General features: G+C 41.4%; 2 protein-coding genes across 9 annotated transcripts in view; one reads left to right on the forward strand and one right to left on the reverse strand.

Moving 5' to 3' along the window:
- DNAI3 (dynein axonemal intermediate chain 3) overlaps positions 1-3455 on the reverse strand; it is a 28572-nt gene extending 25117 nt beyond the window's left edge. The window contains exon 1 of one of the 2 annotated variants that reach the window (XM_077182286.1): positions 3356-3455. The gene's annotated coding sequence lies outside the window, so the exon portion shown is untranslated. The remainder of the gene's footprint in view (positions 1-3355) is intronic. The other variant, XM_077182287.1, reaches the window with a different exon arrangement.
- Positions 2932-18378, forward strand: MCOLN3 (mucolipin TRP cation channel 3). Of its 7 annotated transcripts, none has more exons than XM_077182288.1 (14): positions 2932-3012; positions 6494-6723; positions 8476-8643; positions 9161-9314; positions 9780-9864; positions 9948-10044; positions 10647-10746; positions 12112-12224; positions 12302-12451; positions 14376-14477; positions 14589-14711; positions 15234-15440; positions 15805-15934; positions 17120-18378. In XM_077182288.1, the coding sequence occupies exons 2-14, from the start codon at positions 6496-6498 to the stop codon at positions 17137-17139; spliced, it is 1677 nt and encodes a 558-aa protein (XP_077038403.1). In that variant the 5' UTR covers positions 2932-3012; positions 6494-6495; the 3' UTR covers positions 17140-18378. The 7 variants fall into 7 exon arrangements, with proteins under 7 accessions (XP_077038403.1, XP_054494329.2, XP_054494330.2 ...); XM_054638354.2 differs by lacking the exon at positions 2932-3012 and adding an exon at positions 3554-3855 and having other exon boundaries at positions 6459-6723; XM_054638355.2 differs by lacking the exon at positions 2932-3012 and adding an exon at positions 3554-3855.
- The last annotated feature ends 3080 nt before the right edge of the window (positions 18379-21458 follow it).

A 21458-nucleotide genomic window follows, 5' to 3' on the forward strand; every position in this document is an offset into this window, starting at 1 on the left:
GTGAGGGCAGCTGTTGGAGAAATTAGTTGAAGGACAATATAAACCATCTCATATATATTCCAGTCACAATGTCTTAATTCACCATTTCATAATTATGCACTGCAACAAACATGGTTTGGAAATTTTGAGTGAGTTCCTCTGAGTATCCTAATCTCTAGGTCACATGAATGGAGGAAACACTGAGAAGGCCGACATAAGTCACATTCTGTGTTTAGTAAAATAACTCGCAAATAAAAACATCCCTTTCCTTCAAAGGATTTCAAGCATCTTTTATCAATAAAAAAAGTTAAAACCCTTGAAAATGGTGTCCCAGTACTCAGTTCCCCCTCTCTCACAGAAAGGACGAGGTACAGAGGTAGTTGGTGAAGCTGGTGTCAGTGCCTGGTGCATGTATTTGCATTTATTAATACAGAAGTGCCCTGTTTAAGGGCTGCAGATGAGCAGAGCAGGCAGTGGCACTGCTGGTGCTTCCCTCCGGGATGCTCAGGGCCTCCCAGCCAGAAAGGAGATAGAAAATTGCAGACTGCTTATCCTCCTCTACAACATCCCCAGTACTCTATCACCCTGCCCCTCCTTCCTCCTGTGGCCCATTGAGTGTCAGTGCTCAGGAAACAGGGAAGGCCTGCAGAAAAAGCAAAGGCAGAGCTTCCAGAAACTTCTCTGGAAGCATAACCAGGCCCACAGCCACTCACAAAGCCTAGATGCAAAGTTGGTTTTTACACAGGAATATGGTAACCTCCAGGTGCTCCTTTCAGGAAACACACACACTAAACTTTCAATTATGTATTGAGGAGAAGCCTTTTGTACCTCACTTCTTCCAAAAAAGTGTAATAGAACAAAAGTCCCAATGTGTAAGTTAAAAGCTAATATTTTCAGTAGCTACCTCTTAGTTTGGGGGTTTGTTTTTTTTCCCCCTAAGTTTTTATACAAGATACTAAATGCTATCAAGAAAGCCATGAAAAAATCATTCTATATTAGTGGACTGTCTGAAAATGTGACCAAAACAATTAATTTTTTAATCTATGGTTAGTTCCTATTCTCTTATGGGTATTTCTATACTGCTTATTTAAAAAGGACTGGTCAAGGCGCACACAAATGTATTATGCCTTTCCATTATGCTTATAAAAGTTCATGATTCCATGATTGAGAAGAGGTTGGAAACAACATGTAAATTAACATAATTTGTAAATTTTAAGAGTGCAAAATCTATATAAAATTATATCTTTTGAAAATTAATTGCCATAAATATTGCCATGTATTTTATTTTTAGAAAGTAAGTAATATATAGGTTTCATTAATTATGTTCAGTCCAGTTTTTCAGCAGTTTTTCAGTGGAACACAATGTTACATTATGTAACTGCTAAAGTCTGGGTAAATATTTGACAACTTTGCTTGACATTTAATAGCCTAGTTTGTTTACAGGTGGCTCTAATATTTTGAACATTAGGCTTAAGAGGAAAAACTAAGATCAGAGTGTTCTCCTAATAATTTAATGTACTGAAACATTTACAGCTAAAAACAAATCCGTGAAGTTGCTAGGTTCTGCAAAAGGCAAAAACTAATTAGCTATCAGTTCTGCAAAAGATGCTGCCTGATTTTAGGACACAGAATGATTCATTAGTTGCCTAATTGAATGATTTAAGGTCAAGTTTGTGTGCATTACTATTTCAGGACTGTAATTTGCTATAATTTGGAATGACAGAAGAATTGGATGCATGTCCGTTTTACAAAAGCACTACAAGGAAAGGATCAAAACCCTGTGCTAATTGCTTATTTTGTTGTATCACTAGCAAGCTAAAAACCACAATTCTGTTGGCAAACATTTAGGAACTTGTTAAAAATACCATTTTGAAAATTACTTTGTCTCTCCAGAAATTCACATGCAATGTTGCCTTTAATTAAATTTGTTCTATTTTGCTCTTGACAAAGAGGAAATAATACAAAATTATTAAAAATTATTAATAATCTTGTGCATATTTGAACTTACACAGCTTCACTGTGTAAGTTGCAGGGAGTAAAGCTGAAGTTTTGGCAACTGCCAAATCATTTCAGCATATAAGTAATTCAATTTGAATGTAACTAGTTTCACACTTAGAACTTTTCATTAAATCAGGCTTACTTGAACCTGATGTTGATTTTATTATTTGATAGTAACCAGTAGGTGTAGTTACAGTACCTGGGATGGTAAGTACAATATGTGTAAAATTAGGTTAAGAATTAATAAGAAAGCCGTAAGAGAACAAAATGGAGAACTTCATTAGAATGTTGGCTAATACTGTGTTCTGATTGTCTCCTTTCTTTTACTCAAAGAGAAATAGATTAAAATTGAAAAAGGTATAACAAGGATGACTGAATACATAGATAATATTTTGTACTGGGAATAAACAAGGATTATTTTTAGCCTGAAAATGGTATGATCGAAGTCAGCGAAATCACAAGAGACACAGAGAAAGTGACCAGGAGATGCTGATTCATGGTCCTAACACGAGATCGAGCTGCCATCACATGAGCTTACGGACGTGGAACAAACAACTGGGAACAAACAACAGGACTGCAGAAGTGTTTCATTGCACAATAAGTGTGTGAATTTGAAAATATACTGCCTTTAGACAGGAGTGCTGCCAGAAGCCCACAATTTCACAATGTAACAGGGCAAACTGACACATGAAAAATTGAGGGCTACTAAAAATAATGACAATATATCTGGCTGTAGAAATTGAACCACAAAACCAGAAAAAAAAAAAAAAAAGGGGAGCAAAATGTGGAAATATGACTCTACTATTATCTTACCCGGACAGAACTTCTGGTATGAGGCAGTACAGCTGGTTTAGGTCATTAAAATATTGTAACAATTTGGTTGGTACTTAAAGAGTTACTAAGTATAGCATAGAAGTTGTCATAACATGGTCCTGCCAAGAACCAAACAGTAACATATGTTGCGCTGTCAGGACTTTTGAAACAGAAATGCTATATTGTAAAGAATTACATTAGATAAGACTTCTTTACGCAGAGGTAAGGAAAATAACCATCTCAACTATGAACTGTGAGCTGGGTGGCTGTACAAGATCCCGTGTGAGAGCGGCGCTGGGGTGCGGGTTCGCGGGGTTTGCAGCAGCCCGGGGCCTGTGCGGGGCCGGGCAGCGCTCGCCGCCCCCGCTCCACTCAGGCAGCGGGGAAGGCACCGCCTGGGGCCCGCTGGCCGTGCCCCGGGAAGGGGCGGCTGGACCGCACGGGGCAGTGGCGGGTTCCTCACCAGCGGCTGTGCCCTGCCGGCTGCTGCCCGGTGCTCGGGGGTCGGGCACCTTTCAGCGTTGCCACAGCGAACCGGGTCCCCTCCGTGCCCTTTGTCCCCTACCTGCGCGGGAACCCCGAACCCGGCCCGGCGCGTCCCCGGCAGCGCGCCGTTGTCATGGCGACGGTCAGCCGTGATTGACGGCTGGGACAGGCAATCAGCGCCCTGCTCTACAAGCCCGCCCCCGCGGCGGCAGCTTGAAGGGACGCGCCAGGCAAGAACTACTTGTCCCAGCATGCCGTGGGGCACGATGGGGTCTGTAGGCGGCAGGCGGTGGCAGTCCCCTTGCAGCCAGGCCAGCCGCGCACCCCAGCCCAGGCGGCGCCTCGGTGTTTGCCGGGCAGTGCTGAGGCCGTCTGCCGCTGGGACTGAGGCGATTCGATGTGGTTTGTTAATATGACGATTTGTAATCTATATATTTTGTATTTTGGACGCATAAAAATAATTTAGTTTGCCTTGCTGCAATGTAAAACACAAGGAGCCCCGGAGTATCTTCCGCCCTGTGCGGAGCACCTGGTGCTGGTCCTTGGTGCCTCTCCGAAGTCCATTCACCCCTTCTTATGGTAAGCAGGAGGGTCCCTTCTGTCTTCCTTGTCAACCTGTACAGCCAGGAAGTTCCCTTTCTCAAAATGCCTGCTACTCACCTTGTTTTGGTCTTGGCTTTATTTTATCTTCTCCTTTTATACCAGTGGCACAAATTAGGCAGCTGAAGACTGTGCACAGTTATAACCCGAGGTTTATCCTCTTGTCAGGCAGCAATGCCAAAGGGATCATTTCCGCAGTGCAGTGGGACCGGCACAGACCCGAGGCAGGAGTCCATTCTCTTTGAAGTTCAGTTAATAACTTTAATAGCTTAATTGTGTAATGAGTGGAATGACTTCAGCATGTCCACTGTACCACTAGCTGCCCTTCATAACTACAGCGATTTGGGGGGCTTTTTTAATTTGTTTGGGTTTTTTTTTTTTTTTATGGCGGGTGCAACGCAGCTATTTATGACAACATTACTTCCCCTTGTGGAGAAGCCTAGGTCAGTAAATCTGGAGCCGGCATTCCCATCCTATGGGGAGTGTATTACAGTGTGGAGAGCCGCCCGTCACGTGCGGCAGGAGGGAGATGTGCGGCGCAAGGTGTCAGAGGCCGCCGGTGCCGGTGTGCGCGGCACGGCCTGGCACGGCACGGCACAGCCGAGCCTAGCCCGGCACGGCACAGCCCGGGGGCCGGCCGGGCTGGCGGAGGCCGCGGCTCTCCCGCCCAGCCAAGCGGAGCCGGGAGGCAGCGGCGGCGGCAGCGGGGGCGGCTGCGGGCACGGCGCTCCCTCGGCCGCCCCCGCGGCGGCGGCGGCCCCCGGAGGCCGGGGAGCGGCAGGAGCGGCGCCGGTGCAGGTGCGCGGGAGCCTTTAGCAGCGGGGAGAGCGGCGGGGGTGCGCCCTGGCCCCGGCTTCGCCTTTGGGTGCCGCGGTGAAGGGGCGCCCAGCCCTGAGGGGCAGTGGCTGCCGCGCTCCGGCCTGGCCGGGGGCGGCGATGCCGGCGCGGATGGGGATGGGGATAGGGATGGGGACAGCTCCCGCCCCGGCCCCGGTGCCATCCGCAAGGCTGCGGCAGCCCGCGGGGCTGGGAGCCGCCGGCAGCCGCTGGCAAGGGGAGAGCGGCTGGGGGAAGGGCCCGGCCCGGCCCGGCCCGCAGTGACCGCCCCCGCCGTGACCGCCCCGGGCCGGGCTGTGGGGGGAGCACGGGGCTGCCCTGTGGGAACGGCGCCTCGAGCCCACCGTGGGGACCAGAAATGCCTTTGGGTTTGTTAGTGTTTGGTTTTTTGGTGGTTTTTTTGGGGTTTTTTTTGGTTTTTTTCTAGCACTGATATTGGCAGGACTGTTGCAGGGGCAGAGTAGGGCTTAATTTTAAAAGAAATGCTGGATCAGCTGTCAGTAAGGTGAGTGGAAAGCACAGCAGACTGTACTCTATCCTGCAGGACAATGGAAGTCTGATAAAACAGGAGCTGAACTTTTTTGGCCTCTGTATGGGCCTGTTCTTAGCGTTGCACTGCTGACTCCAAACTTTTCTTGTGTTCCTGACAGCTGGGGAAATTGAAGGTCTCGAATCATGTCTGAACAGACTGTTGTTATTCTGTGTGCAGGGGCTGCTGGAGGAGACTGGATGTGACTGGGCATTTGTAAAAATGTCTTTGACCAATCTTGATGATGATTTTTTGTTTGAGTTACATACAAAAGTATTCTTATGGGAATCAAAAATAAACTGTCTAATAAGGAACACATTTATTCACAGCCAAGGCTGTCTTCTCTGTTCTTAATGTCATCTGAAAAAAATATTCCTGGCTAGTTCTTAAGTATTTTATAAAGCATTTATAAAATGCTTGTGAGTCTTTATAAAGCATTTATAAAATATTGAATTTAGTAACAGACCAAAATGTAAACATGCTGAATACTATGTAGAATAATATCTCTAAACATGTTTATAAGGTTCTCATCTAATCTTCTCATCTAATCATACTGAACTCAAATATGAGCCTCTGGCTAATCATGATTCAATTACCTCTTGTTCTTTTTGTTTGGTTCATTATCACTGGTGGTTTGCATTGGGTCTTTTATGGCAAAAGAAAAAGACATAATCCTGCCAAATGACAAGTTAATGCTCTCAGGTGATTTATCTGAATTGCAATTTGTCATGCTCCATTACCCAGAGTAAACCATGCTAATAGTAATGTATAAGAAAACCGCTGCCTCTCTTGAAAATTCCATTTCTTCCAGGGACTGGACATAGGCTTGTAGGTGTGGGGGAAAATACTAGCTACAGCAGTAGATAATTTTTCCAGAAGAGTGAATGGTCATGAGAGGCTTTTGGTGCTCCTCTTGAGTCAGGATATCTTGCACATATGCTGTGTTGTCAAGTGAGAGAGGAAGAAGTTTTCAGGAAGTGATCCTGTAAGTCCAAATGGACAGAAATTCCACTACTAAATAAGTGTCCTGGCAGCCTAGCTGTAAATTTAAGAACTTGGCCGTATTTTTCTTGGAGTTCTGCAGAGCATGTGCAATAATATGTGAAAGGTCTGAAATTCAGTGTGAAGTGTAAGTGCCTTTCACAGAAGATGAACACCTCTGGAGTCCAGGTTGATAGTGCAGACTGATCTGCTGCTACTCTATTGATGCTTGCAGGTTTTTCAACGGACAAGGGCTACTTTTCTTTTCAGAAATGGAGAATCCTGAAGTGACTGTGAGCAGCTGCAGTGCACATGATGATGAAAACCTTTGCAGCTACAAACGACACTCATCAGTATCACAGGAGGCACTTTTGGAAGACCAGCTTAGAAGGAAGTTAAAATTTTTCTTCATGAACCCGTGTGAGAAATTTTGGGCCCGGGGCAGAAAGCCTTGGAAACTTGGCATTCAGTTACTCAAAATAGTAATGGTTACAGTTCAGGTGAGTACCTATTGAAGCAGGGACTCAGTTTATGGGAAGTCAGATGAATGCAGGTGACATGCAATTCATGGTGTGGTGCAGAGAAAGGAAAAGGATAGATTGCAAAATTATCTTATTTGCATATATGAGGCTAAGATCCCAGGTGGCCTAATTTTCTCATGAAACTATGGACTGAAAAAAATAGCCTTCCAGTACAGATGAAAGGAGGTATGTTTAAGGGCTCAACTTGACCTTTTACTTTACTTTTTTTTCCTTTGCCATTTCCCTGCACAAAGGATGGCATCCCTATGCATCTGTTACCCCAATACCCACTTCACTGTTGTGTTTGAGGGAAGGAGAAGTTGTTTCTGTTTCAATATCACAGTGATAAGAACTGAAATTGGTGACTTTTTTCTTTTTTTGGTTTGCTTGTAACTTGCATATGGCATACAAACTCTTGCATTGAAAAAAAACTCAGAAATTCTTCCTCTCACCAGGTCTTGCACCACAGATTTCATATAACACATTTATCTACTGCTCAAAACACAATTGTTTTTCTCAAAGTTCTGTGGTTAAGGCAGAAGAAAGTTTTCACAAAACCTTTCTAAGTCCTCAGATGATCCTTCAGAGTTGTCCACATAATTTCCCTTTATGGTTATGCCAATGCTATGGCAATACACGTATAGAGAAAAATGTTTTCTTTCCATTTGCATGAATAATGGCACAAACTGCAGAAAAGTTCTCCTGCTGTGCATCTGGCAGCATGTTTGTGTCCCTTACTGTTTCATTTTTAAATGTGTCATCGTTCTCTGATTGTCATCTCTTCCATTTTGCAACTAAAAGTAAAATTTGATGATGGAAGAATCCAGTAAGAAAGGAACTAATGCTGATTTCATATTTTCAGAGAAAATCTGCCTTGTGGTAATTCAGTCTGTGCAGTGTTGGTTTGCTGGTGTATGCCTGTGGGCTGAGCTTGCCTACAGAGCATTTCAGTATCTCTGTAACTGAGTTACCCTTATCAAAACCTGCATATCCAGTTTGCACCACGGCCATAAATCTGCAGACTACTGATTCAGACTTATCTCTGATGAGTTTCTTCACAATACACCTGACACCAGATTTGAAACAACAGTCAAGCAATTGTGAGCTCCCAGAAACAATACATCATGTACTTCTAGAAACTTTTTCCAGTCTGGATAGTAGCTAACAGTTTTGTGCTCACTTTTCATGAACGGTTGCAATATATATTTTTAACCAGCTTCAGGTGTTACCCTGTTACAAGCACAGCTTTGGTGTGTTATTCTCAAAGCGCTTTTCACTGAAACTTGATTGAGAGATGTTTGTTTTCCTGAGTTGTCCTCAATTTCCCTTTTGTGGACTGGAATAAGGACTTCAAAGTGGGGTTTTGTTAGGTCTGGTCCTGCCTTTTTGGCTGAGGAACAATGATATTCCCCCAGTGCAAGTCAATTGAGCCAGGCTGAACTAAAAAGCATGTGTAACAGTATATAGGGAGCTCAAACCTGAGATGGTATCGTTTTCTTTGTAAAAATTCAAGTCCTTGGCCAAGATGCTGTAAACATGTTAAAGACACGTTGTGAAACCCACTGTTTCCTTAAAGTCAAACTTTCATTTCAGCAGCTGTGGAGTGGAGCAGCCTGCATGTAATTGCTGTGCCTACCAGTGAGGCAAAAGGCTGGCTGTTCATAGAACAGGTTCATATGTTAATGCAGAAGCCAACTCTGTCTTTGAACAGGAAATATATGTCTTTTTCAGCTGGTGGTTTTTGGACTGAGCAACCAAATGGTGGTTGCCTTCAAAGAAGAGAACACTGTTGCATTCAAGCATCTGTTCTTGAAAGGATATATGGACAGAATGGATGATACCTATGCTGTATACACACAAACAGATGTCTATGACCAGATATTCTTTGCAATAAACCAGGTAGGAATTGTTGCTGCAATATGTACAATATGTGTGATCTTTGCATGGGTACCCCTTTTTGAATTGAACTTCTGTTTCAAAAACATCAATTCAATTAGGTTTTCTGTCATTGCTAGAGCACTATAGTATGGCAACATCCTTAAAGATAATCAGTGTACTGGTTCTACACTAAAAGCACTCCTTGGATTTTAGCCAGAATCCTTTGCAAGTAACAAATTAGGCTTTCTAGTAAAGATTGTAAGGAGAAAAACTTAATAAGCAAAAAGGTATTTAGATGCAAATCCTGTACTTAGTGTTTTTGTCAAATACCTTAAGATATTTGAGGACTCAGCTGTTGTGTGGTTTAGGTTTCACAGTTCTTTAAATGATGTTTTAAATAAAAGAGATGGGTTATAACCAATCCAAACACTTCTGCTTTGCTTTGTTTCATTGTTTTGTTTTGCTTTGTTTTGGTTTTTTTCTCAGAAACTAACAGTTTTGTTGCTATTTAAATTGGTTTGTTTGTTTTGGACTTTAGTACCTCCAGCTGCCCAACATCTCTGTTGGAAATCATGCTTATGAGAAGAGGGGAGCAGAAGAGACCCCCCTGGCTGTTTGTCAGCAGTTCTACAAGCGAGGAATCATCTGTCCTGGAAACGACACCTTTGACATAGACCCAGAGATCGTGACTGGTGATGAACCTGATCTATTTTATCAGTTCTTTGGGAGGATGGGACCTACATTTTTGTTAAATTCTTTTAAAAACTTTACAGTATGGTATAGTCTTATCACATAATCTGTATTGAACTTACTAGCAGCCAAAACTGGTAAGAAAAGTTCTGTTTAACTAACCCTCACCTCCAATGTCTAATGCCACAAAGAAGTAATTGGCCTTTAGCACTGGTGACCATCTAATTCAAGTGTTTGGAGCTAATTTTCAGGAGTGATCCCTGTGAATTCATGATGAGTAACTTGGCTGGTGTTGAAGGAAGCCAGTGTATTTGTCAGTTGGCTTCTCAGATGACTCCTCACTCAAGTGTGCTATCTTGTCTGGTGTAGCCAACAGCTCATAACAGCCTCGGGAGTGGGACAGGCAGATTACAGTTAAAGAGCCTGATAATCCATGAGATATTGTTGTGAGTCCTTATCCATTCCAGACTGCTTGTACATTGAGCCAACGACTTCACTAGACAACACCACGATGGGAAAGCACAATTTGAATTTCACTCTGGATTTCCCCAGGTGAGGAGGAGGAAAGAGCACCTCCTGTGCTGGGGTTTTGGTGCATTGTCCCTGTGCAGGGCTAAGCTGAAGCTCTGTTGCAGGCTGGTGGCAGTGCAGCTCATGTTCAATCTGAAGGCAATCAACCTCCAGACCGTTCGTCACCATGAGCTCCCCGACTGCTACGATTTCACTCTGCGGGTATGTGGAAGCCTGCCACGTGTCCTTCTGTTCAAAACCAGAAAATTACTCAAGGGTTTACTGCACATAGTCAGCACAGGCATTTTCTGAAGAGTGTTGAGTACCACTGGATCAGTGGTGCCTGGATTATTCTGTTATGGCTTAGTGTGCCCTGTAAATAACCGGCAGTTGTCACTGTGGGAGGTTAAGCTTTGAGTGCTCCTGATGTGGTCCTGAAGTATTTGCTTGGCTTACAGCCACCTGTGCTCTAATCCAGCTGAAGTATAATGGAAGTGTAAATCTCTTCTCTTTAGAGATGCTTCTGGGAAAGATTGTTTTCAGATCACAGAGGAATGAGAATGCAGTTAAAAAAAATTCACCTAGTAACTAGTTGATCAAACAATTTGTGGCAAATACATAGTTTAGGAGATATGTCTTTCATTTTGACACCACTTATTTGAAGATACTTGAATTAGTTTAAGCTTAGAAATGTTTTGTCACTTCTCCCCTAGGAGAATTATTCTGCATCATTATGCAGGCTTAGGAATGCAGTGGGCTACATATGTAATTGTTTAACTTTATAAAGACATGCATCTTTTCTTTATTTATTGTTTGTAATACAGATCGTGTTTGATAATAAAGCACACAGTGGAAGAATTAAAATAAGTCTAGACAATGACATAGCAATCAGGGAATGTAAAGACTGGCACGTTTCTGGATCAAGTAAGTGACATAAATGTGTTCAAATTTTCATGCTGAAATTTTGTCCATTAGCACAATGTTTGTTAAACTTTTTCTTTATGGAAATGTGAGACACCATTGACATACAATCTCTAGTATGTGCAGTCTATATCTGATTTTCTAAGAATTTGTTGTTCTTCAACTCCTGATCTGAAAACCTGGGAATCCAGTCACACCATTACTTTCTGTAGCAGTTCTCAAGGCTTGCACCACTGATAATGTCAAACCAAACTTTGTCAATGCTTCACTGTGCATCCTTCTCTCTTTCGCTACTGAACACACTGCTCATTTCTTAAGGCAGAGTTGTGAAACGTTCTAGCACCAGGCAACAGGACACATGATAGTGGTGGAAAGTTGAAGCTGATTTACTCTTATTTCAGGACTTAGTACCAGGAAAGATAAGGAAGCATTGTTGGTAAATCTTGCTGGAGTGGAATGGCTAGAAACACTTCTTATTGTTGCTTAAATGCCATTTGTTGTGTATTTGGCTATAACTGAGGTACACAGGATAGTTAAATTTCTTATGCAGTCACTCACAAGAATGAGCCACCTTTGCTGGCAGGTATTTGGCCTGGTTAAAACACCATCTTTTTTTCATTAGCAAAAATAATCTCTTTGGTAGTCACAAGCCCCGGTGCCGGGCTGGCGGCTGCCGTGCCAGCAGTGCCCAGCGGGCGGCGCTGCCGGGCCCCGCGCTGGTGCCGCAAACACGGAGCCGCTCCCGGAGCTCCTCGCTGACCTCCTGAAATCTTTTAGCATTAAAAATCTAATCTTTCTGCTGTCTCACCTCTTTTCAGCTGTATGGTAGGTATAAAAACAAACAAACAAAAAGATTTGATGCAATGTTTAACATTAGACGATCAAGATTGTAAATTTTAGTAATGTAAGAGATGGAGAACTTGTGTCTAACTCTATAGTACAAGTTATCTGCACTGCCCTAGGACAGAAAAATTGATTCTCAAATACTGATGTGAGAGAGAAGATACATATAATAATATTCCTAGGATTTAAAAAAAAATATTTCTGAACCACTCTATGACTCCAAAGGCCATTCCAGTCCCTGTAAAATTATTAACTCTCACCCATAATCCTGCAGGGATGTAAGAAGCACTCACACTTTGGTATATTTTTGATGTGGTATCCACCCTCCTAAATTTATTGAAGGGGTATCTGTAGTGCAGATGCACTTGTGTCTCTCATAAAATATGTCAGATATACTTTTGTTGGAAAAAATATTATAATTTTTCTTAATTTGGTTGTATAAATATAGTTAACATCAAAACTTGATTTTTACGTCAATCAACAAGACTAAAGGCACTATAAACATGCACATTTTTGTTCTTGCAGTACAGAAGAACACTCATTACATGATGATCTTCGATGCTTTTGTCATATTGACTTGTCTGACTTCATTGATCCTTTGCACACGATCAGTGATTAAAGGAATCTGGCTCCAAAGGGTGAGTACAGCTTCTTCTTTGGAAAGCCTTGTCTTGTATAAGCCTGATTAACTGTTTTCTTTCCTCCTTTCCCCTAGGAATTTGTAAGCTTTTTCCTGTATTATTACAAGAAAGAAGTATCTTTCAGTGATCAAATGGAATTTGTCAATGGATGGTACATCCTGATTATAGTTAGTGATGTCCTAACTATTGTTGGATCAACTCTAAAGATGGAGATACAAGCTAAGGTAGGAAAACGGTTTCTGTCCAGCCTAGGTTTAAATCTCTCAGAGGACTTTAGGCTGGCTGTACTTGCTTCTGAGTGGCATGACATTTTAAAACTCTATCTTCTTCAGAATTGCAACTCATGCATGTTGTTTCTACTAGCAAGATTTAAAAACTCCAAATATCACTCCATATTATAGTGCTGAATTATCTTTTCTCTCTGTGACTCTGAGGAATAAAATGTAATTCATCTCTGAAAGTTCAACTGTTGACTTCCTCCCTTCCTCACTTATATTTGCTCATTTGATGAATTTCTTCAAATTTACGATTTAACTTTTGGAACTCTGTTTACAAGTGTTTAACAGAGCCTCTCTCCTTAAATATCACTTTGCTGCTTTCCCAGCTTCTGTTTTCCAGCATGTATTTAACAGTCAGCCACAGTAGGGTCTGGGCTTTCACTTTCTAAAATAGACTTGATATGGACAAAATTCAAAACTTGTAAAACATTATTTTTTACAGAATTAGGAAAGAAAAAGTATTATAATATGTTATCCTGAAGCACTCTGATATTCAGATAATACTGGTCTTCACAAAGCCTGTAGCAGACTTTGAAGTGTGACATTGCAACATAGTGAACTTTGGACACTCGTGATGAGAGGATGGGTCTGAAATCCATCTGCTGACAGCTTGACTATCACAAACACCCTGTACAAATTGCCCTTCTCCCCATAGGACCTATAAACTCACTGAGAGTAGAAAGAAGCTGTGAGGAAGCTGGCCAAGACAAGAGAGAGCTCCATCCTGCTTTGGGAAAAGCAAAAAAGAGAACAAGATTGGAATAAGACCTTGCATTTGGGATTCCTGTATCTTATATTATGCATACATCTATTTATATATGCAAGAGTATTTTACTAAAACTCCTCTCTACAGGTACATTTTGGTCCATTTTTGCAAGCTTTGTGGACCATAATGACAAGATCCTGTTCCATGTTACTGTATGAAAGTGGTTGAATCACAAGTTCACATTAAAGTAGCCTAAATTTGTTTCTTGTTAAGTTCTAAATGAATTATGCTGATAGGAAAGATTAGCCAATATCCATTGCCAATATCTATTATTTTTGTTTTATTCTTAGGAGAATAGAAACAGAAATGAATGAAAACTTCTTTTCAAATAAGCTGTCACGATCCATGTCAGAGTAGAGCTGCAGTTCAGGAACAGAGTGCATGCTAATTTGGATGAAAACAGGCCAGTATCTATAGGTGGAAAAACCAGCAAAATAGAATTCAGATAGAATTCATTAGAAGTTAATTAGTCTTCTCCTTCATAGCTTTATATAGCTCACAGTTCCCAACTACATAACAAGATCCTCCTGAGTATTTATCTGAGCAATGCTGACAAGTCATGCTAATTTTTGCAAAGAGCTTTTCCTAACTAGTGGAAGAACTTTATTTGTTCTTTGTCATGTTCATATGGTCCATTGGGTTGCAGTGCAGAGATTCCTAAGATGCTCTGAGGAATCTGTCAATGCAGGTTCTAGAAGCAGTTGCTGCAAGTCTGGAAGCAGCATAAAAATGTTTGCAGTGCCACTGCAGATCTTGGTGAGCTGGGTACAGAGGAGGTGTCTCTGCTTCTGCAGTGCACCTGCACTCTTGGCCTTGCAAATAAAGCTCATCTTGTTAGAATCTGTTTTACAAACAGCCATGGGTAAAGGCATGAGCAACTCATTAAATGAGTTGCACTTCAAAGTGCCCCTGCTCTTTCATAGGACCTCTCTCTAATGTATATTGCCTCAAACTAATTTCTAATTGGAGAGAGTTTGCCAAAGGAAAAATGTTTCTAAACAAATCTTTGTAATAATGAGAGTCATTATTTAGAATCTGTCAGTTGTTACAATGATTAATTTTTCCTTTTTTTTTTTTTTTGCTTCTTCTCTTGCTTTTTTTCAGAGTCTGACAAGTTATGATGTCTGCAGCATACTCTTAGGAATATCTACCATGCTTGTGTGGCTTGGAGTCATTCGCTACCTAGGTTTCTTTCAGAAGTATAATGTAAGGATCTCCTGGGATCTTCATATTGTTGGTATTTATTCTGTTTGTTGCTATAAGAGGACTGGTAGAAGTTTCTGGTTGAATTCTAACTGTTTGCATTGCTTTGTGCAGCTTCTCATCCTAACACTGCGAGCAGCATTACCCAATGTAATGAGGTTCTGCTGTTGTGCTGCTATGATCTACCTGGGCTATTGCTTCTGTGGATGGATTGTGCTGGGACCATACCATGTGAAGGTAATGTTCTGACGATGAGAAAAGATAGCTTGAATAACAGAATGAGAGATGATACTGCTGTTTTCTAGTTCTCCATGTCAAGGCTTCCCTTAATGTAAAAATAGTGCATCTTCAACATGATGCTGCTCTGTTTGAGGAGTCTGACTTCCATGACTCAATCAGACTTTCCTCAAGTTATGAAAGCTCCAAGTCAGAAGTGGAAGCTGCCGTGACTCCCAATCACATGCTGATATTTTAAGAAATAATTTCCATTTTGCAGAACACGAGTATCAGACTAAAACTTTGGAGACATTATGCTTATCCCTCTTATGAGAGAAATTTGCTTATCTGAATTGAATGTGCATGCATACAGGAGGTGCCAAACTGTTTGTTCCTCAGATGTTTTACTGTTTGCACCTTGTCATCCCCTGGGTGTAGGAAGAGATCTGAGGCAGCCAGTCATCTCAGTGTATGTTCCTCATGTTATGTACAGTCTTTGTGCCCAAATAAAGCAGTGACATGTCCTTGTCTTCCCTCCTCTAGTTTCGCACTCTGAACATGGTTTCTGAATGCCTTTTTTCATTGATCAATGGAGATGACATGTTTGCCACCTTTGCACAAATGCAGCAGAAAAGTTACTTGGTTTGGTTATTCAGTAGGATCTACCTCTACTCCTTCATCAGTCTGTTCATCTATATGGTGCTGAGTCTCTTCATTGCACTCATTACAGATACATATGAAACAGTCAAGGTAAGCACAGACTCTTCATTTGGGATAACAGAGCAAGACTGGTGCTATCAAAACTGTCATCTCCCTCAATCTTTTAACTTGCAGTGCATGCCAATTTAAAGAATAAATATAATTACTACTTTAAGGGTACAAATTGATGACAGGAGGGTTTTTAATTGCTCTCTACTTCATTTTTCTTAAAAAGTCTGTCTGTTTTTCTTCTCCAATGGCAGCTAAATATCTACTAAAAAGCAGTATTTTCACATTAGGTCCTACGAATCTTCTAATTTCAGATTTGAGCAATGTCTCAAAAGTGGTCTGGGGAGAATTTGGGTTATTGTAGGTTTTAGCCTTTTTAAAGGTTTAATTAAGTATCAATTTTTAGCACTACCAGCAAGATGGCTTTCCAGAGACAGAACTGCAGAAATTTATATCACAGTGCAAAGACTCACCAAACTCTGGGAGATACAGGTTAGAGGAGGAAAGTTCTGCATCTCTCTTCTGTTGTTGTAATGGTATGTATCTATATTAAAATTATCTATTAAGGTAGATACAAAAACAACATGCTAAAAAATGTCCCTGGTACAATGTTTATGAAAAGTACTTAAATTTTGGGGGAAGTTGTATATGTGGGAAAAACCCACACAAAAATCCCAAACTATTTCTAATGAACAGAGAACTTCAGCAAAATTTCTACAGCCAACAATTTTCTTAGAAAATGTGAGGGAACTTCCAAATTAAGAAGCACTTAATGTGAAAAATTATACAGAAAGTAAGATAATATATACAGTAACTTAGGAACCCCATAAGTGTAATGTGTAAGCATTAACATTTCCTGTAGTCACTGCAACAGGCAGGACTAAGAGAACTCCTTCAGTGTCCTCTTATCCACTTTTTAATCACACCTTGTGCAGGTAACAGGCCTGAAACCTGGGGAGAAAATCAGCTTGTCAAGGTTTTAAGACAGCATGCAGTTTAAGATACTACCACAGCACTTGGAAAACATTGCCTAACTTCCATTATGGAGGGAAAATGCTTCAGTTATTTTAAGTTGTGTTTCTTCAGGAATACTGATTGCAGGATACATGGTTTATATTTAACCTGCCTGGCAGCAAGTCTGAGTCTTCCTTGCTGAAGAGTCTTTTGGTGGGGGAGCTGAAAAATATTTGCCTCTTGATTAAAAAGATCAAAGGTGCAACTCCTTGGTATTGGGCTTTTCTGGTGAGCAGTGTTGTTGTATGCCTGATAGAACACATTTATGAGAGGGAGGAGATGGGGATATATTTTGGAGCAAGGAGATGACAGAGCCTGCTGTGAGCCAGCCCCTGCTCTGAGTGAGTGTTTTACTGGAGATAAAAGTGTGGGATGAAGCAGAGCAGGGCATCTTGCTCCTGGGTGAAGGGCATGGACACATTAATATTTCCTTTTCTGCACACACCTCTCAGTTTAACCAGACAAGAAAGCCAGGAGAAGATGGGTCAGGGTGGGGATGTAATAATCTTCCAACAGACTGTGCAGTGGGGATCAGGCATCGAGGAGAGCAGTCTCATATTCAGAATGTTTTCTGGTGGTTCATAGCAGTTTCTTGTCAATGGATGTCAAATTATTAATGGTTCAGTTGCATTTTTAAGGCTCCTTGTACAGTGAAACTATTATTTTGATGCATGTACCTGACAACTTCCTCCTCCTCTCTTGTACAGGTTGTAGTGGACATATTTAATGGATTGTGGGAGTGTATCATGGAGGCTTTAAAGCAGCACACATTGCAAGAACTTGACAGTGGAGCTGGTGGAAAACCTTATTTCTGAAGACTTAATTTGCTTTTCTCAAAAAACAGTGTAAGCCTATGGCAGAAGTTTATGCTAAACTTACAGACTTTTGATTTGACACTCACTGCTAGTTCAGGGGGTTTGGGGATGGTTTTTAGTAGTTTTATTCTATTTGATTCCTTAGCTAAATTATGCTAGAATGCAAAGGGCATAAAAACTTGTTTGTGTTCAGAGACTTGGCTAGATTATAAAAGTAGAATATAAATGTAGTAACTTCAACTCTAAGTAGAACTAGTGCCAGACAACTTCAGCTTTGAACACCAAGCTAGCCCTCAGCACTGCAGGCATTATCTGTCTGTGGCTGACCTGTTACTGAAGGAATGAAAGCTCAGTAGAGCCCTCAGCATTTTTTGGTATTTTGCATTCACAGTAAAAATAAATACTATGAAATTTGATGTAATTTGTTTCTGGAGTCATTACACTGTGTTGATACACAAACCACTCAAATATAGCTGAAAGCACAAAATAAATATTTCTTTAAACACAAGTACCACTGGATGTAAGTGGCAATCTATTCTCAGAGAGGCTGGGATGTGCCAGGCTGAACTGAAGTTTCAGGGATGAGCTGAGTGGAGAAATGTTCTCATGTATCAAGCATTGGGCAGCACCAGTTACAGTCTTCAGCTTAACAGTGTTTGGATCTTACGTTTTTAAAGGGAAAATCAGACAAAAACACTTTCAAAATACCTATTTTTAAAAAAAATTTGAAATCTTCCTCTGGCATACAAGTCTGTAAACCTGAAGTCTAAGCTGATTTAAAGACACAGGATATATGTTTCTGAGTCTAATCTCTCCACACTTTAGAAACTGGATGTTTCCTAGCAACCTAATAACCTGCTACTGTCAGTGGCTGGATGAAACATTAGCTCTTACCCAGTTTTGACAACTTTGTTTATATTCTTTGTTGATGGTGATACTATTTAATGGATGCCTTATTTTCTATAGTCTATTCACTCTGGGAGCAGAATAGAAAACTAAAGGGAAGCATATTTTAGAGAATTTGCATCTGTGAGCAGCATTGCTGTAGCTGTGTGTGACAATGTATAATGCTGTAGAGGACACCAAACATGTTCTGTCTGAATGCTTACACATTGTAAATGTGCTACAATAAACACTTACAGCAGCACTAAGTATTGAGTGTGTCAGAATTTATCTTAAGAGTAAATAAGTTGCCAGGTTAATATAGGAGCTTTGTTTTTTAACAGTGCTATGCAATTTCTGGCATGAAACAGAGAGTGGAGTGTGTGAACTTGGATTTCCTGTAGCCATGCTAGTTCCTGTGGACCCTGGTGAGGACCTGCCTCCAGCTCATGTTTAACAGCATTTCAAAATTTGCTATAGAAAAAAATATTCAAGTATTTAACCTTACACTAAAAACACTCCTCAAATTCAGCAAAGGCAAACCTAATATAAGGTGTAGGCAGAACAGATTATTCACAGTATCTGAAAGTTTTGTGTACTGAGGTCCTTCTCTTTCAACACCTAAGACTGAAGACTTTTGAAACTTTTCAAGAAGACACAAGGCAGTCTTGCCTCAAAAAGCAAATATGTAGTGACCATGTTTTCTCTTGACACAATTAACTCCTTATGGATCTTTGACAATGCACAAAATATAATGTGCACATCACTATTGTGTACAGTAATTTATGTAAGGAACTCTGGCAAGGGTGGCAAGAACTTAAAGATCAATGAAATGCAGAAGGCAGACCTGCATGGCTTTTTCATACAGAGTTAAGAGAAAGCTAAGATTAATAATTCACTTAAAATGCAGGTATATTTTGTAAAGAGCTATGGAATACTTTGCCAATACAATTACAAGGTAAGAAATGGTCTGATTTCATTTAGAAATGAGGTAGAACATGTGCTTTGTCACCGTTGTTATTAAATTGGCAGCAAGTTTCAACAAAATTTGACAGAGCTCTAAAGTATCAAATTCTTACAGAGTTTTAGAATAGCAGAGAGAAAGCATGTTAATAGAAGCCTACAGCATGAGCATAAGGCATGGAAATCTTCAACAGGTGACCACAAAGCAGGAAAATACACTGTATATAGAGTCTTTCCATTACTAATACAAGTAGTGAAGCCTTCCACTGAAGATTGGTTTCTATTGCCTGAAGTGAAGCACTGGAAATCCCTGGTAGATCTTTAAGTGATGACAGGTGCTTGTGCTACAGCTAAAAAGTCAATAAACTGAGATGCAGAAATTACTTGGAAAACCAAGGTCTATGTTTCTTCTTCTGGATTCCACAACCTTTTATTTAGCATTGCTGGGAGTTGTGTGGGTTTGGGGAGGAAAGAGTTGATAAATTACAAGTTGCCTTCAGACAGTAGTGGGCAGGGGCAGACTATGAGGCCAGAGAGGAGGGCTAGCTAAAAGAATGAGAAGGATGTTTAAAGCAAGGATAGGATGGGGTGAGGGGAAAGAAAGGGACTGCTTATAAATTTAGCAGGGAAGCAATCGTGCATTTCTGGCTATGGGTGCAGGCTGTTACACTGGGAAAGAACAGTACCCCAAAAGGTTACAGGCTTGCAACTGCTCAAAATGTCCAGTTCTGACTGGGAAAATAAATGCTGCTTGTATTAGATTTCTGATACTTAGATTCTGGTTATTTTTAAAGAAAGAAGCAGACACTCAAACTTTACATTGTTCACCTTGGTGCTACTGCTGCAGTCTAAGTGCTTGCTTGTCCAGGTTTCTGACCTATGTGATCCTTGGTGTTAAAGATCTTCATCTGCCTGACTATTTTGCTCACCTGAGAAGAAGCCAGTCAGTGCTGTGTTTTCTAGCCTGCTGGTTGCTTTTGACATGAAGTACAGCTCAGCCAGATCTGTGGCTGCTGCTGTTCTGCGTGTGGTGAGGCTTTTTAATCTTATCAACATATGATGTGCTGGTTATGGCCTTGCAGAGCCAAGATGTGTGACAATGATCTTATTCTAAAAAACCCTTGTGACTTGAGTATCAGTGATCTCAGCATTAGCAATGCTGGTAGCACATGTAAAACTGCGTCCTGGAGACATGGGTATCTTTATGCTGATACAATCAAGCAGGCACAGACAGAGCTGTAAAATGCAGCTGGGGAGAGCAAGGAAGCAGATAAAGCATCTGATAAACTCAGGCTTAAATATGCCCTCCTAAGGCAAACAGGGCTTTCAGCCCTGACCAAGAGGCTGTGGAGGGGTGAGAGATTTTCTTTGTTTTGATTCTCACTGGGCTCTGGAAAGTCCAATAGTCAGTATTTTCTCATGAACATAAATCACAGAGTGCTGTATTGGGCAGCAGCTGTTCTCCTACCAAGACTCATTTCAATGCCACTGTTTTGCATATACAGTTAGGGAGAACTTCTTGTTTTCAGCAAGCCCAGATCTTCTAACATAATGAAGTTATACTGAGAGGAAGAGGTGGAGGGCTTACTTGTTTCTAAGTACCAGTTTCCATGTTGGATTGAAGCACATTCTCAAGAGAAGGTAAACAGTGTGTATACAAAAGAGTAAGAAATCAAATTCAGATGTGCTCATACCTATTCAGTATTAAAATGTGTAAAGGCATAATTTATCTGGCAGGTGGGGAGACAGGAGTGGAAACAAGAGGTATGACAACACACAGACACTGCTGTAAAAAACAAAACCTGTGGCTGCTCCTGTGAGGAGCATCCTCCTGCCTCAAGCAGTAGCTAATGCCAGAAGAAGCCTTAAGAAAACCTTCATGCATGAGCTGACACAATGCCCTTGCGGCTAATGTTGAGAAACTGCATATGGATGTTTGTCTGGGCTTTTGTTCCTTCTTCTCCCTTACAGTGTGACCACAATCAAATACAGCATGATCTGAGAGCATTGTGTAAGAATCCTGCGCTGCCCATGTCTACTGTGTGGGCAGGTAGAGAGCTCAGTTGCTGCAATGATGCCTCTTATGAGCCTACGTTCTGTTTGGAACGCCCTAGTTTGGAGTAACTGCATTAAACCACATCCTCTGAGGAACTAAATACCTCTTGACCTGCAAGTCAACCAACTCTGTAGTAGCTAATCTCACCTGCGGTCCTCCCTGCATGGTATCACCGCGCCTACAACTACTCCTTGGCAGTAAGGCAACTCCTGTTATGACAGAGATTATGCTGAGTTGCAGGGGACCCACAAGGATGATCCAGTCCAACTCTCAGCCCCGCACGGGACATCCCCGAGAGTCGCACCGTGTGTCTGAGAGCCCCGCGCTCGG

This window comes from Agelaius phoeniceus, chromosome 8 (assembly GCF_051311805.1).
Source record: "Agelaius phoeniceus isolate bAgePho1 chromosome 8, bAgePho1.hap1, whole genome shotgun sequence".
Taxonomy (NCBI): Eukaryota; Metazoa; Chordata; class Aves; order Passeriformes; family Icteridae; genus Agelaius; species Agelaius phoeniceus.